The 14368-nt window shown below is 67.2% G+C and overlaps 3 protein-coding genes across 3 annotated transcripts; 1 reads left to right on the top strand and 2 right to left on the bottom strand.

The window, feature by feature from the left end:
• The first annotated feature begins 1252 nt into the window (after positions 1 to 1252).
• Positions 1253 to 4746, top strand: LOC111139071 (progestin and adipoQ receptor family member 6). Its single transcript, XM_022491209.1, has 8 exons — positions 1253 to 1302; positions 1831 to 1908; positions 2269 to 2396; positions 2495 to 2700; positions 2887 to 3013; positions 3405 to 3501; positions 3590 to 3740; positions 4005 to 4746. Exons 2-8 carry the CDS (start codon positions 1858 to 1860, stop codon positions 4277 to 4279), a joined length of 1035 nt encoding a protein of 344 aa, XP_022346917.1. The 5' UTR covers positions 1253 to 1302; positions 1831 to 1857; the 3' UTR covers positions 4280 to 4746.
• A 306-nt stretch (positions 4747 to 5052) lies between these two features.
• LOC111138881 (osteocalcin-like) lies at positions 5053 to 6913 on the bottom strand. Its single transcript, XM_022490820.1, has 4 exons — positions 5662 to 6913; positions 5494 to 5532; positions 5342 to 5411; positions 5053 to 5229 (listed from the first exon to the last, which is right to left on the bottom strand). The coding sequence occupies exons 1-4, from the start codon at positions 5723 to 5725 to the stop codon at positions 5100 to 5102; spliced, it is 303 nt and encodes a 100-aa protein (XP_022346528.1). The 5' UTR covers positions 5726 to 6913; the 3' UTR covers positions 5053 to 5099.
• Positions 6914 to 6990: 77 nt separating this feature from the next.
• On the bottom strand, positions 6991 to 14121 carry LOC111138880. Its single transcript, XM_022490819.1, has 5 exons — positions 12207 to 14121; positions 10443 to 10548; positions 9800 to 9900; positions 8632 to 8827; positions 6991 to 7478 (listed from the first exon to the last, which is right to left on the bottom strand). The coding sequence occupies exons 1-5, from the start codon at positions 12713 to 12715 to the stop codon at positions 7425 to 7427; spliced, it is 966 nt and encodes a 321-aa protein (XP_022346527.1). The 5' UTR covers positions 12716 to 14121; the 3' UTR covers positions 6991 to 7424.
• Positions 14122 to 14368: the final 247 nt, after the last annotated feature.

The raw sequence follows: 14368 nt of genomic DNA, 5'->3' as shown, positions 1-14368 counted from the left end.
GGTCCCATGAGCGGGGCTGAAGCTCTTCTGCGGGGGCGGGGGGCGTGCGTGGGGGCCCGGAGACCAGCCTCTGGGGCCTCAGCCCTTGGCCCCCGGCAAGGACTGGCGCGTCTGGTGTGTCTGGGGATAAACCGGCATGGCGGTTCCCTTGTGGTTCAGCCCCATTTCCTGGAGGCGTTTGCTCTGGACTCTGCCCAGCACCGCAGCTCAGCGAGAGGTGCTTTCTGAGGTCACAAGTCAGGATTTGGGTTCCTGAGCCCAGGCGCCCCCCTGCCCCCACCGCCCTGCTCATGGCAGAACCTGGACCCCTGGCGTGCCCCCTGGTCTGAGGAGGGCGCCATGTCGCCCTGGCCAGGTCCAGGCTGGCTCTAGCCTGGTGTGGCCAATCTGATGTCCGTGGGCTTGGGTCAAGCTGGAGGGGCTGGCTGTGTGCAGGAGGCCGAGTGAGCTGCCTGCTAATGGGGCTGGTCCACCCCGTGCTGCTCCCTGGGGGCTGGACAAGGCTGGGATTGTTCCCTGGCTCCCCTTTGTCTCACTCCCCGCCCAGGCCTGGCCCGCCTGCCTGCCGCTCTCTCCCTCCTGTCAGCTTGGCTGGCAGGAGCCTGGGACTCTGCCCGAGGAGCCCCGGGCCTGCTGACCCACCGGGTGGGGAGCGCCGGCCACGCTCTGGGTAAGGAAGCTCACCTGGGACGTGACACCCGTTCTGGGGGACCAGAGGAGAAGCGCTTGCTCCAGACCCCTCCTCTGTTTCAATGGCTACAGCACACAGCCCTCCAGAGACCCCAAACCCTACCGCTAAGGGAAGGGACCCCAAGGGAGCTAGGCCCCAGCATCTCCACCCCAACCCGTCCCCCAGGGAGGTGGGCAGCTCGCAGGATGGGTCGGATCACCCCCATCCCACTCCTGGGAGGGGCTACGGGACCCGGGAGGCCTCATCTAAAAGCCGGGCCACAGGGACTAGAGACCGGGTCTGCCTCTGCCCAGCAGGGTCCCCAGCACCCAGGTCAGAGGCAGAGGGCCCGGCAGGAGCAGAGGCCCCGGGACCGGCTGGCGGTGAGGTCCGGAGGCAGCGGCGCACACCCAGACCGCCGCCCCGGGAGGCAGGAAGAGGGGCGGGGCAGGGCTGTATTGTTGCCGCGCTGTTTTGGCGGGGGAAGGGGGGGGAGGGGGAGGGTCCTCCTCTCCCTCCCCCGGGGCAGCTCCACCCGCCGGCTGGCCCAGCCCCTCCAGTGGTGCCAAGGAATGTGCCTGGGCGAGGCAGGAGGGGCCGCGGAGCCGCAGCCACCCGGAGGCAGAGCACAGGTCTGGAGCTGAGGGGTACGGGGCTCAGGAGGGTCGGGGACCCCCGGGGCACATGTGTAGTCTTTAGAGAAGATCCAGGCTCGCCCTGATTCGTTGCGACTCCTGCGGCCATCCGGCCTCTCCCCGAGCCGTGGGCGAGCGCCGTCAGTTTCTGTGCTCGCCCGGCTCCGCCGGCCAGGGGGCGTTCTGGGGCGGGGCGGGGGTGCGCGGATGCTCTCTGCACTGACCTCCCTGACTCAGGCTTCCCCAGAGATGGAAACTGGGGGCTGGGGACCCGGGTCCGGGGTTTGGGACTACTAACCCGGGCTGCCTTCGCGCAGGGGAGCGCCCTGCACTGTCCCGGGCTGAAACTGAGCAGCCCCTCTCACTCGGGAACTGAACGCCCCAGGCGGGGACGGGGGTCACGCGCGCACCTGCGGGCACAGCGCACTCCGGCTCCCGGTGGCCAGGCCCGGCCTGCCTGGGGTGAGAAGGGGCCCGAGGGTGGGGGCAGACACCTGATGCCCTCACCCCGCGCTTTGTCTCTAGGTCACGGCGTGGAGGTGCCCGGCCACCATGCTCAGTCTCAAGCTGCCCCAGCTCCTCCGAGTCCACCAGGTCCCTCGGGTGAGGGGCTTGACCCGCCAGCTCCCCGTCCCCGGGCTTCCCCCTCTGAGCGGCTGGGCGTGGGTGTGGGGGGCTCCCCCCCACAGGAGAAGGATGCTCGTCCACCCAGAGTCCCTTCTTCCCCCCGGCCCCACCTCACCCCTCCCCTCTGGTCCCCTTCCCACTGCCTCCTCGCTTTCTCCTTGGCTCTCTGGGTATTTGGGACCCGCGGTAAGGCGCGGCTCTGAGTTGGCTTGGCTTTGGGGCGGGCGTGACCTCCAGCCCACTCTCTTCGACGCCGCTTGCGGAGGTCTCTCGCGGAGAGAACGGGGCGGGCCCAGTGGCGCCCCCCGACCTTGTACCCCACCTGCCCCCGCACAGGTGTTCTGGGAGGACGGCATCTTGTCTGGCTATCGCCGCCCCAGCAGCTCGGCCCGGGACTGCGTCCTCAGCTCCTTCCAGATGACCAACGAGACGGCCAACATCTGGACTCACTTCCTGCCCACCTGGTGAGCGGCGCCCCGACGGGGTCCCGGGGGGGGGCAGGGGCCGTCGGGCCCGCGAGCGCGGCGGGTGGGCGGCGGGCCTGAGCACCTGCCCGCCGCAGGTACTTCGTGTGGCGCCTGCTGGCGCTGGCGGGGGCTCCGGGCTTCCGGGCGGAGCCGTACCACCGGCCGCTGCTCGTCTTCCTGCTGCCCGCCTGCCTCTACCCCTTCGCGTCGTGCTGCGCGCACACCTTCAGCTCCATGTCGCCCCGCGCGCGCCACATCTGCTACTTCCTGGACTACGGCGCGCTCAGCCTCTACAGCCTGGGTGAGCCCCGCGGGGCCGGGGCGGGAGCGCTCCGGGGGCGGGGCCCGGGACGCTCTGGGGGCGGGGCCGGAGCGCTCCGGGAGCGGCCCCGGTGCTCTAGGGGCGGGGCCGGGCGCGGGCACTCCGGAGTGGGGCGGGCGCGCCCTTGAGACCTCAGCTCCAGCCCCGCCCCCCTTCCTCCCCCAGGCTGTGCTTTCCCCTATGCCGCCTACTCCATGCCGGCCTCCTGGCTGCACAGCCGCCTGCACCGGCTCTTCGTGCCTGCCGCCGCACTCAATTCCTTCCTGTGCACCGGCCTCTCCTGCTACTCCCGGTGGGTTTCCCGCCAGTGCGGAAGGGGAAGGCGGAGGGACAGGACACAGCTGGAGGCCCGAGTCACACTGGAGGCCAGCGATGGCGTACCTGCGCCTGGGGCTCTTGACCGACATGAGTAACAGTGGCCCGGCTTACTGAGGACTCCCCGGGTGTCGCTCCAGCGCCCCAGCACCGAACCTGCGCCCTCTCCTTGAATTCTCACGGCCACCCTAGAGCGGCTGGCGGGCGGGTGTCTACCGCCTTCACGGATGTGGTCACTTCCAGAGGCTCCCAGGCCCTAAGGGCTTTCACGGCCACTAAGCTAGTGACAGTCCATCTTGGCCAAAGGACCCCTGACCTTCAGTGACCACCCGCGAGCAAGGGTGGTAACTAGCCTTTCCCTCCCTCAGGTTCCCCGAGCTGGAGAGCCCTGGGCTCAGTAAGGTCCTCCGCACGGCCGCCTTCGCCTATCCCTTCCTGTTTGACAACCTCCCTCTCTTCTACCGGGTAAGGGAGCCCAGGGCTCCTGCCCTCCCCGCTCCCCAGACCCTCACTCCCGAAGGCCCTCCCGGCAGCAACGCTTGTCCTCCGCCAGCTCGGACTGTGCTGGGACAGGGGCCCCAGCTGCGGACAGGACGCGCTGAGCGCCAGCCACGGCTACCACCTGCTGTGCGCCCTGCTCACTGGCTTCCTCTTCGCCTCCCACCTGCCCGAGCGGCTGGCCCCGGGACGCTTTGACTACATTGGTGAGAGCTCAAGAGTGGCGCCCATCCAGGAAGGGGTGAGGGGGACAGCGTCCCAGAGCACAGAGCGAGCCGAGGAACGGGGTACGAGAGCACCCAGGGTCCAGGCGCGCCCTCCCCACACGACAGCGGAACCAGCAGCACGGGTACCGGGGGCCTTCTAGGTTTTCTTACTCCCCGTTTAGAGGAGCAGCCCGCCCAGAGGAGGAGGTAGTCAGGCTGGCCCTGGGAACGGGGTATGCGCCCTGAGCCGCCCGCCCCCCACAGGCCACAGCCACCAGCTGTTCCACATCTGTGCCGTGCTGGGCACGCACTTCCAGCTGGAGGCGGTGCTGGCTGACATGGGATCTCGCCGAGCCTGGCTGGCCACGCAGGAGCCCCCCGTGGGCCTGGCAGGCACCGTGGCCGCGCTGGGCCTGGCGGTGGCCGGGAACCTGCTCATCATTGCTGCCTTCACAAGCTCCCTGTTTCGGGCCCCCAGCACCTGCCCCCTGGTGCAGGGCGGCCCCCTGGAGGGGGGTATGAAGGCCAGACAGCAGTGAGGCCCCCATCTCTGAGCCTGCCCTGGGGGAAGGCAGAAGCCAGGCCTCGGTGCCGGTGCCGGGGAGGAGCCCAGACTCGGGCCTGACGGGTGGGGCACATGGAAGCCTGGAGCCCAGAGTGGCTTTGGAGAGAGGGCGGAGGGGAGAGGGCGGAGGGGAGGAAGGGGCCAGGGCGCTGCGGGCGGCGAGCAAGAGGGGCAGCGAGGGTGTGCTCAGCGGGCCGGGTAAGTGCTGAGGGTCGGAGAGGGGCAGCGCGAGTGCCAGGCTGCCGCTGAAGGCTGGGGACGGGGAGGTGCTGAGGCCCTGATACCTGGTCCCGTTTCTGGCTGCGAGTCTCTGCCAAGCCCAGGGAAGCACTAACAGGACTAACCTAGACCCCCGACCCCGCGCGCTCGGCCTGGAGACCCACCGCCGCCCTGCCTCCCCCCACCAGGCGGCTCTCTGCCCTTCGGGTCTGTGTGGGTGTCCTGGGTGGTGAGGTGGGCTGGGTGGGGGGAGGGGTGCTGGGCTAGAGGGGGGACCCTAATAATTAGACCTTTAGAAAGCTCCCTTCGATGCTTCCAAATAAAGCAGCCAACGGCAGATCTGGGGGAGCACTGAGACTGGAGGCCCGCCTCCCCACCCCCTCCACACCGCCCCCCAAAACCCCACAGACGGACAAAGAATCACGGCCCCAGTTCCTCTTCCCGAGTTTATTCTGGAGCAGCGGGATGATGGGGACCCCACCCTTGCGGGGTGGGGGGCGGGGGGAGAGGCCGGGTGCGGGGCTGGGGGTGCGGGGAGGGCTGCCAGCCGGGCCAGGGCCATCAGGGCGCCCGCTCTAGGCCGTGCCGTAGAAGCGCCGGTAAGCGTCCTGGAAGCCGATGTGGTCAGCCAGCTCGTCGCAGTCGGGGTTGAGCTCGCAGACTTCCCTCCTGGGCTCCAGGGGGTCCGGGTAGGGGGCTGGGGCTCTGACGCGCCGAGAGAGGGGCATCAGCCTCCAGGAACAGCGCCCACGGCCCCAGGGCTCCCCGCGCATCCCCAGGCCCGGTCCGGAGCCACGGGGCCCCGGACAGCACTCACCCCAGCCCGGGGTCCAGGTAGCGCCGGAGCCTCCTCACCACCTCGCTGCCCTCCCGCTTGGCCACGAAGGCTGTGGGGCACAGAGGCGGGCGTCAGGGGGCTCCGGGCCTGCGGGGTGACACGCGCACCCCCCCACGCGCCCTGCCTCATACCTGCTCCTCTGCGGGACTCTGCACCACTGGGTTTCGCATCTGCCGAGGAGAGAGTCTGGTTCAGCCCCGCTCGTCCCGCCCCCACCCCCAGGACAGAGCCCATAGGAGGGAGGGCGGCTGGGCGAGCAGCAGGCAGGGGAGGGGAGGCCGGGCAGGCGGGCCACTCACCGGCCGGGCCCGCCAGGCAGAGCACAGCCAGGGCCAGCAGGGTGAGGACTGTCACGGGCCTCATGGTGCGTCTGTCCTGTCTGTGTCCGTGAGCGGCTGCCGGGGCTGCTGGGCCTCAGTTGGTCTCTCGCTGCGGCCAGCGCCGGCGCCACTTATACTCCCGGTTGAGCCCCGCAGGCGAGGGGGGCGCCCCCTGTGGTGGGGGCGGGTCCCGGGGGACTGTGCCAGGGCCGTGTGGGAGTCATCTGCCCCAGCTCTAAAGGCCAGACCCCGAAGGATGTTGTGGTTGGAACTGGAGCTGCCTGGGCAGGCCCGGCCCCTCCCCAGGGGGCGCACCCCAAGTCCCCCCGCTCCAGCCTCAGTTTGAGCACCAGTGGGCCAGGCCAGGGTTGCGGGGGGAGAGGGGGGCTCCAGGTCTAAAACAGGCTCCGGGAGAGCCGGGCTGCCTCTGGAAGCCTGTGATTTGCACTGCCGGCCAAGGGCAGGAGCCAAACCCCAGGGAGGGGGAGCCCGAGGCAGCGATGCCCTCGTTCACCCAGAGGCAGGGCGGAGGCGCCCATCCCTGCAGGGACGTCAGTGGCAGGCCTGGTGTAGGGGTGGTGGGGACCCTCGCCGGAGCCCCGCGCAGGGGGACAGACAGGGCCTGTGAGATGGAGGCTCCTCCGGTCCTCTGGCTGCCTGGCAGCCTCCCCGAGGTTAACGACTGGGACCGGGCTTCCGAGACAGACGTCCAGCCTGCAAAACCCCACCCCAGCACCCTTGAGGGCCACGTTCCCCCAGCCCAGCCTGGAGAGGATGGGGAAAGGGTGTCCTCATGCCGCCTCGCTGCCTACCCTGCGGCCTGCAGCTGGGCAGGAGCGGGTCTCCCGTGTGAACGCCGCAGGCCTGCTGGGCTCGGGGCAGCCAGCAAGGGTCCCTCGATATCTGCCTGTGTGTCTCCAGTGCCCGCAGCCAAGCCTCCTGGGCGGGCTTTTTCTGGGCCCCACGTGCACCCATCCACTTCACCCGCCGGTCAGAAGACAGGCCCGTCGGCGCGTGTGCACGCGAGTGCACACTCACCCACCACGTGCGAGACGGAGGGGGGCCTGCCTGGGGCCTCCCTCACAGTGAACCCGAGTGGCAGACAAGGGTTGGACTCAGGGGTCCCGGTCTCCGGGTCGAGGGGCTTTGCTGCCCTCCCTGCACGGGACAGCATGCAGTGGTCACGGCGGTGGTCAGCGGCGCCCCCACCAGCCCGCCCGGCCTGGAGGCTCTCAGAGCAGCGCGGGGGCCTCGGCCCGGAGAGACTGGGAGAGGCCCGGGGAGGAAGCGTCCTCGCAGATTACAGTGTAGCAAGTGGAGGAGGTTTATTTACGGATGTGGGGAGAACATGGCAAGGGCCCTGGGGCTGGCCGGCAAGGGGACAATCAGGGCGGCCTGAACACAGATGCCCCGGGCCAGGTCCGGGGGCGCTCAGGAACGGGCGGGCAGGCGGCTGGCCCCGACCTGCGGGACAGAGAGCCTGGGGCCTGATTCCCGGCGTGGGAGCTGCCCGACAGCCCTCGCGTCCAGACACAGGGAAGGGTCTGAAGGGGGGGTGTGTATGCGTGTGTCTGTGTGTGACCCCAAGGGAGCTCCTAAAGCAGAAGGGCTGGTCAGGCCTCATCCTCCGGCTAATTCCATCCACACTCAGGGACTGGCCACCACTTCACTGGTTCTCAGGGGCAGCTGGCCCAGGCCCTTGACCTCGACTGCCCTCTGCTCCTGGTCCGGCGGCCGCCTCCTCACTCGGGCTCCCCCAGCACGCCCAGCAGCTCCTTCTGTTCTCTGTGCAGGGCCTGGCAGCAGCAGGAGGGGACACACAGCACAGAAGAAACCGTAAACCTTCCCCTCCACTCAGCCTGACCCCAGGCCTCTTTCCCCCAACGACACGGAAGGTGTCTCGGCTCAGGTCACAGGCCCAGCAAGGGAGGGGCAGGCAAAGGCCTCTGTGGAAGGTGTCCCCTACTCAGCTAGCGTTTGAGGCCGGCTGGCGGTTGTGGCCACCGAGGCTGGGCCTCCCCAGAGCAGCGCCCAGCCTGAATAAGGGCCCCCGAGTGTCCCCTGACACTAGCAGGGTCGCAGCTGGGCCATGGGCTGGGCCATGGACAGCCCTGCAGGTGCCACACGGAGTCGCGCACCCAGCTTGCCGGGCACCCACCTCCCACACGGTGAGGCTCTCCGGCTGTGTTGGGGCTGCTGTGGCTCTGAGCAGGGGCTGTGCACCCCGCTCCGTGTGCCCCGTCATGAACACAGAAGCTCTGAACGTCAGGGCTGGCCGGTTTGGAAGTCGGGGTCCAGACAGGAGGGTGAGCCCTGGCCTCGTGGGGACAGAGTGGCAGCAGCGGGGAGCACACTGCCTGACGACTCAGCAGGGTGCCCCCAAGAAGGCCCGGGTCAGGACCCTGTGGGTACCTGCTGCCCGGTGCCCCAGAGCCAGGGAGGGTGCGAGCAAGAGGGAAGCGAGCAGGCCACCGGCCCCGCTCCTGCTGCCAGCTCTCCAAGGCTGGGATGTGGGGACCCACTGTCGCGAGGAATGAACAGGAAGGCCTGCCCCGGGAACCCGCAGTGGTTGCGAGTAAAGACCGGCTGCGCGTCTGGATGACGGAGCGAGCCCAGCAGTGGTGCCCACAGCCCTGGACTGGAGCCGCTTTGGGAGTGAGGGAGGGAGAGAGGGGGAGAGGGAATCCCGAGCAGACTCCCTGCTGACTGCAGAGCCGCGCTGGGGCTCAGTCCCACGACCCCGAGAGCGCCGCCTGAGCTGAAACGGGCTCGGACGCTCGACAGACTGCGCCCCCGGGCACCCCCAAATGCACACGCTTCAAAGCTCCTGGGGGGTCTCGTGGAGAACCCCACGGCCACAGGCCACTGAGCCTAACAGGAGGAGCCCGTCCTTCGGGCTGCCACCTGCCATCAGGCCCCACGGCAGGGGACACGACCTGGGACACCCACCTGCCAGGCCTTCTGCCGGGCCCGGGCCCGCTGCTCTAGCTGCTCCAGCTGCCGCCGCCCGGCCAGCACGGCCTCCGCCAGCCGCCGGTTCTCCGCCTCCTGCCGGTGCACCCGGCGCTGCAGCGCGTCCCGCTGCTGCAGGAAGTAGGGCACAGCAGCGCTGCGCACGTCTGCCTCGGGGATCCCGCTGGGGCGCCTGGGGGGCGGGGGCGGGGAGAGCAGGGGTGTGGGTGAGCCTCAAGCGGGCCGGGCCGGCCCCCACTGGTGCGCTTACCCGCCGGCTCTCAGCTCGGGCGCCCGGGGACCCCTCTCCCCGCTCTCCCCGGCCGCCAGCCACAGGCGACCCCGCCCACGTCCAACGCTGCAGGGCAGGAGGCCACCATCCAGCCACAGCCTCTGCCCGTGGGACCCTGCACCCCCGCTCCTCAGCGAGTGGGGCCGCCCTGAGAGGCCCAGCCGGTGCCGGCCGCCTGGGAAGCTACGGCAGGCGGGTCTGGAGGTGAGAGTGCGGGTCCCGAACGCCCCGAGTGAGGACGGGCTGGTTCAGAGGGGCAGGGGGGTGGAAGCCACCAGAGGTTCTTTAAAAAATTCGATTTTCTGGGCGCCTGGGTGGCTCAGTGGGTTAAAGCCTCTGCCTTCAGCTCAGGTCATGATCTCAGGGTCCTGGGATCGAGCCCCGCATCGGGCTCTCTGCTCTGCGGGGAGCCTGCCTCCTCCTCTCTCGCTGCCTGCCTCTCTGCCTGCTTGTGATCTCTGTGTGTCAAATAAATAAAATCTTGAAAAGAAAATCGTTTTTAGCTCTAAAACCCAATTCTCTTGTGTGTTAAGGTCATAAAGCATAAAAAACTGGAAGGTTTGAGAAAGGTGTTTCCTGCCTCTGGCCTAAATTCAGGCAGGGGGTGTCGGGGAAGGCAGGAGCTCAGGATCCCCCCATCCTGTGTGGGGCGCCCCGAGCCACGGGAAGGTCAGCTTTGGGGGCGCATGGTAGGGGTCCCCTAAATACTGTGAAACGGACAAGTGACTAAAACCCGGCCAGACAGGCACTGCAAAACCGCCAGGTGGGTCCCGAGATGAGCCCCCCCGGAAGGACAGCCCCCCGTGGGCCGTGAGCCCCCAACAGCACCCGCTGGCTCCAGGGCTCGCCTTCCCGGGGGGCCACGCTTCTCACCAGGCCGGCTCTGTGCGGTCTTTGCCTTCTTCCACGATCCTGTCCAAGGCGTCCAAGACCGCCTCCAGGTTCCCCTCCGCTTTGATCTCAGAGATCTCCTCCTGAAGGGCAGGCGGGCCACAGCTCTAAGACGCCGGACAAGCCCACGGGGACCACACGCGCAGGACCGGTAAGATTTTGGCTAATTTCTGTGTCTTCATACCAACATTCCAACTTCTCTCCGTGTGGCTTATAATAATTAAGGACAGAAAGTACCAAACGGACAGCAGAGCCTGCCCAGCCCCTCGGGGTGCCGCCACCTGGGCCCAGCGTGGTGCCGCGGACGCACATGGGCGTGGAGCCCTCTGGAGAGACCACGATTACTCTGACACGCGAACACAGCCCTGGCCTCTTTCGCACTCCCCGCAGCAGGCCGCGCCACGGTTGCCCACAGTTCCGTGTCGCTCTGCGTCCCGGACACTGGGGACACGGGGAGGACAGGAGCCCGCGGGGCAGCGGGCACACGCCCCAGCCCCGGTCCACGAGAGCAGGGCCACACCAGAGAACTGACAGTGGCCACGGCAGCCCGCAGCCACAGAGGGCAGCGCTGAGCCCTGGGGAACCCCGAGGGCCAGCACGCCCTGCTGGGCTCCTTCCCACTCACCCGGATGGACGCCTGCAGCTGGGCGACAAACTTGTCGTGGATCCGCTGGGTCACGTCAGGCTGCAGCTGGCAGAGACGCCTGTAACAGTCGCTGAATCTCTGGTAGCTGGCGGGAAGGACAAACAGCAGGCAGAGGGTCAAGCGCACGGCCAGCCTGCGCCCAGCCTGGCCACCCCTGCCTCCCTGCCGCAGGGGCCGCCGGTCAAGTCCACGGCCCCGGGGGAATACTGTGGCGGTCATCCGGCCCCACTCAGCCGCATCTGATCCCCAGGGCCCTCACCGCCCCACAGCAGAGCCCAACTAAGCTCTGGGGTCTCCCCTTACAAGTGGGTCACCCCCGTCCAGCCACGGTGCCTCAAATCACCGGGAACTAAGACTCCGTGCCGGCCGCCCCCAGTGTCCAACCCGCTCCCCGGGGGGTGCTGCTGCGGGGGTGGGCTGCAGTCCTTGAGAAGCTCTGGTCACTCCAGTAGGACAGGACAGGGCCGGACAGGTGGCCTCTGGCAGAGGGTTCCTTCCTCTGTAAAGGAGCCACATGGGAAGGAAGCCCCTTCTGTGGGAGGGGACAACCTGTGCAGGCGGCAGTGGCTCCAGCTCCGGGCCTCCACGGGAGCTTGGCCTGAGGGCAGAGCTCATGCCCTGAGGAGGCTGAACGGAAGAGGGGAACTGGGGTGTCCGAGGACATCATCACGCGCTGAAAACACCAAACCAGAGCCACCCCACCTTGGGGCTGCTAGTTAGTGGGGTAATGGATTCCTCTTACTGTCATGCCTTTTTTAAAAAAATTTTTTAAAGATTTTATTTATTTGAGGGAGAGAGAGAGAGCATAAGCCCAGGGTTGGGGGAGCGGCAGGCAGAGGGAGACGGAGATGCGCCCCGAGCAGGGAGCCCGATGCGGGGCTCGATCCCAGGGCGGGATCATGATCTGAACCGAAGGCAGACGCTTAACCGAAGGAGCCCCTGGGCGCCCTGTTTGCGCCCTGTAAAAGGAGGTCTCTGTCCCGGCTATTGGAAGCTGGTCCCTGGATCCATCCTCGTAGCTGGAAGGATCAGAGGGTGCCCAGGACACTCCCCGTGGCTGGCTCTCTTGGACAAAGAAGTTCAAATAAGGCAACGGAGTCTCTTGCCTTTTCCCTCCCCACTCCCTGCTTTCTCGTCTCTCTCTCTCCCTTCTCCCTCCAGCCTGTCCACTGTCTGCCAGGGTGCTGGCCACCAACCAGGTACTGGGTGATCTTGGGGGAGGGAGCCGCACGGCCTTCCTGGGGTGTCCACGGGAGCACACGTGGACATCGGGATGGCCGCTCGTGGGGGGCACTTTGAAGGCAAAGGCTCTTAGAATGGTCTTTAAGCTGGGGTGGGGGGAGCGCAGTGACCTGCAGGAGCGTCTGAGCCCGGAGTCCCCAAGCACACAACAGCCCACACTGCGCTCGGCGGGGGATCGGACGCTCCCCAGCTGTGTGGCCAGACTGGGGGGCCGCGGGACACACAGGGTGTTGGGTCCCTGGAAGCCCGTGCCTAGCCCCCGCTCGCTTGGGGTTCACTGCTGGTCCCCCTCTCTCATGGCTCCCGGCCTTCCCAGCCAGCTCCTGCCTACACGATGTCTGTGGAGAGGGTGACACCTGTGCGTGCACGGGGGGCCTGCAAGGGACACCTGCCAGCCCACAGGACACCTGTGAGCCTGCTGTTCAACCGCCCCAGACACGAAGTCCTGTCGTCTGCCAGCAAATGATATTAGAAGCAAGGCTACCGCCTCCTGGCCCGCACCTTCCTGGTGCCCCGGGTGGCTGCGGTCCTCTGTCTGGAAACGCTCCGCATGCGCGGCGCCACTGTCGTCCTGCGACTGCGGCTCGAGCTCGGACACCCTGGAAACTGGCACACGCAGGCGGCCAGACCTTTATTTCTGGAAGGCGGCCTGCAAGCCTCTGCCAGCGGCTCCACGTGAGGGGACGGTCTCTCCGTCGTGACGGTCCCCGCTGGACACCAGCACCTGTGGGGGCTAAACCCTGCCCCCGTGAGCAGGAGCAGGGACAGAGGGCGGCACCCTTCAGCCTCGGCGGGGCCCAGGCGTCTTGTGTTCTGCCAGCCCCACTCGCCACGCAGTCTGTGGCTACACGAGGAATGTGGCGACGCAGGACATCCGGCCAAGCGGGCTGAACTGAAACTGGGTAATTGTGGCTTCGGAAAGACTTGGCTCGGACACGAGATCCTGCTCCTCCTCTGGGCCCGCTTGCCGGCAGAGGGTCTGAGTGGGCCCCTGTCCTGCGCTCCGGCATCCCGTGGTGGTGGTGGTGAGGATGTGGGGTCCAGGGACCAGGGACAGGCCGTCGCCCACCGGTGCTGCTGTGGGGGTCACTGCGTGGCCCGCTGGGCTCCGAGGACTCAGTGACAGCAAAGCCACACGCAGATCCCGGGAACAGTGACCGCCAGCCGCAGGGGAGCGGAGGGCGGGCGGCAGGACTGCAGGACGGCGTGGGAGAGACGGAGGACAGGGATCCTGGCTTTGTTGGACACTGCGATGTCACTGCCGCGCCTGCTTGTGTAAGGCTCACGGCACGACGCTGTGACTCTCACACGGTGAAAGAACGACCACGAGAAGCGCAGCCAACACCCTCCAGCTCGCGGAGACACAGAAAACCGGGGAGGAACAGCTTCTCCTCGCGGCACGCGCTCTCGCGGCCGACGCCCCTCACAGAGCGGCGCACGCCACGGTCAGGCCCATGGACACCGCGTGCCCCGGGCGTCCTCACCCTCTAGCTGACGCACGTGCCTTTGTCTGCCCTCCTCTGACCCCCCTCCCCACCCCATGAGTTCCTTTCTTGAGAGCAGGGACAGGCTCAGGAACAGTTTAAATGCCCTTATGACTCCTAAAAACATACTTTCAGAGAAAAGCAGGTCAAGGGATGCGTTCGGGGCCGTCACGCTCCCTACACTGTCACCTCCCTGGATCTCCGGGGTGCCCGGAGCTGTGCTGGAGGCAGCTGCAGCCCAGCACCCCACCCCCCACCCAGGGCCAGCGGGTGTGCACTGATCGGGCAGAGGAGTCCCCCCTCAGGAGCAGCCCAGGGGGGCCTCTCTGCAAGCCCCCTTCAGCCCCTGCTGGGACAGTGCCCCGGCCTTGGCCTTCCAAGGGCACGCGAGGGGCCAATCAGCTGCGTGTGGCCACGTGCACTGGTTCTGCGGCTCAGCGCCTGTCCGCCTGCCTGGGTTCAAACCCTACCTCTACCGCTCGTCGCGTGAGTGACGTGGGACAGCGTCCGCACCTTTCCGAGCCTCGGGTTCTGCTCTGCCGGGCGGGGGAGTAACTGTCCGCACTCCCCGAACTCCTGCGAGTCACGTGTGTGACGCACCCAGCACAGGCCCCGCGCGCAGACGAGCCCTGTCAGGAGCACTGATTCCACCGCAGGCCTCACTGCGCCCACAGAAGTACCCAACAGTAAGCTGGCTTCCCGGAGTCCAGAAGCCTCCCAGCAGACGGCAAGAGCTCCCTAACAGCGTCCTGGTGGCAGACGCCCGCTCGAGGCCAGCCCAGCGGCAGGAAGATCCCACTGGCCGCACGACAGAGAAAAGGCTAAGTTGTGGCCCCCCCAAAAGAGGGCTGTATTTATCACCAAAGTCACTGTTTGAAATGTATTTACTAATTATCAAAACACAAATGAGTGTATTAACTGACTTTAATCTAGTTCTTCTCTTATATTCTTTTAAGTTTTTTTTTTAAAGATTTTATTTATTTATTTGACAGAGAGACAGTGACAGAGGGAACAGAAGCAGGGGGAGTGGGAGAGGGAGAAGCAGGCCTTCCGTGGAGCAGGGAGCCCGATGCGGGGCTCGATCCCAGGACTCCAGGATCAGGACCCGAGCTGAAGGCAGACGCTTAATGACTGAGCCACCCAGGCGCCCCTTTAGTTAGTTTTTAAAGTAACCTCTGC

This window comes from Enhydra lutris, unplaced genomic scaffold (assembly GCF_002288905.1).
Source record: "Enhydra lutris kenyoni isolate GAN:26980312 unplaced genomic scaffold, ASM228890v2 scaffoldscaffold94, whole genome shotgun sequence".
Taxonomy (NCBI): Eukaryota; Metazoa; Chordata; class Mammalia; order Carnivora; family Mustelidae; genus Enhydra; species Enhydra lutris.
This window is presented reverse-complemented; position numbering and strand designations above follow the sequence as displayed.

Bases quoted from the DNA above. Each gene is read 5' to 3' on its own strand.
- LOC111139071 (XM_022491209.1), top strand. From the start codon at position 1,858: ATGCTCAGTCTCAAGCTGCCCCAGCTCCTCCGAGTCCACCAGGTCCCT. The intron at 2,397-2,494 runs GTGAGCGGCGCC...TGCCCGCCGCAG, and splicing joins ACTCACTTCCTGCCCACCTG to GTACTTCGTGTGGCGCCTGC. The intron at 3,741-4,004 runs GTGAGAGCTCAA...CGCCCCCCACAG, and splicing joins GGGACGCTTTGACTACATTG to GCCACAGCCACCAGCTGTTC.
- LOC111138881 (XM_022490820.1), bottom strand. From the start codon at position 5,725: ATGAGGCCCGTGACAGTCCTCACCCTGCTGGCCCTGGCTGTGCTCTGC. The intron at 5,533-5,661 runs GTGAGTGGCCCG...TCTCCTCGGCAG, and splicing joins CTGCCTGGCGGGCCCGGCCG to ATGCGAAACCCAGTGGTGCA. The intron at 5,230-5,341 runs GTGAGTGCTGTC...TCGGCGCGTCAG, and splicing joins TACCTGGACCCCGGGCTGGG to AGCCCCAGCCCCCTACCCGG.
- LOC111138880 (XM_022490819.1), bottom strand. From the start codon at position 12,715: ATGCCGGAGCGCAGGACAGGGGCCCACTCAGACCCTCTGCCGGCAAGC. The intron at 9,901-10,442 runs GTGAGTGGGAAG...CCTGCCCTTCAG, and splicing joins AGCTGCAGGCGTCCATCCGG to GAGGAGATCTCTGAGATCAA. The intron at 7,479-8,631 runs GTGGGTGTCCCA...TGCTGCTGCCAG, and splicing joins CCCGGCAGAAGGCCTGGCAG to GCCCTGCACAGAGAACAGAA.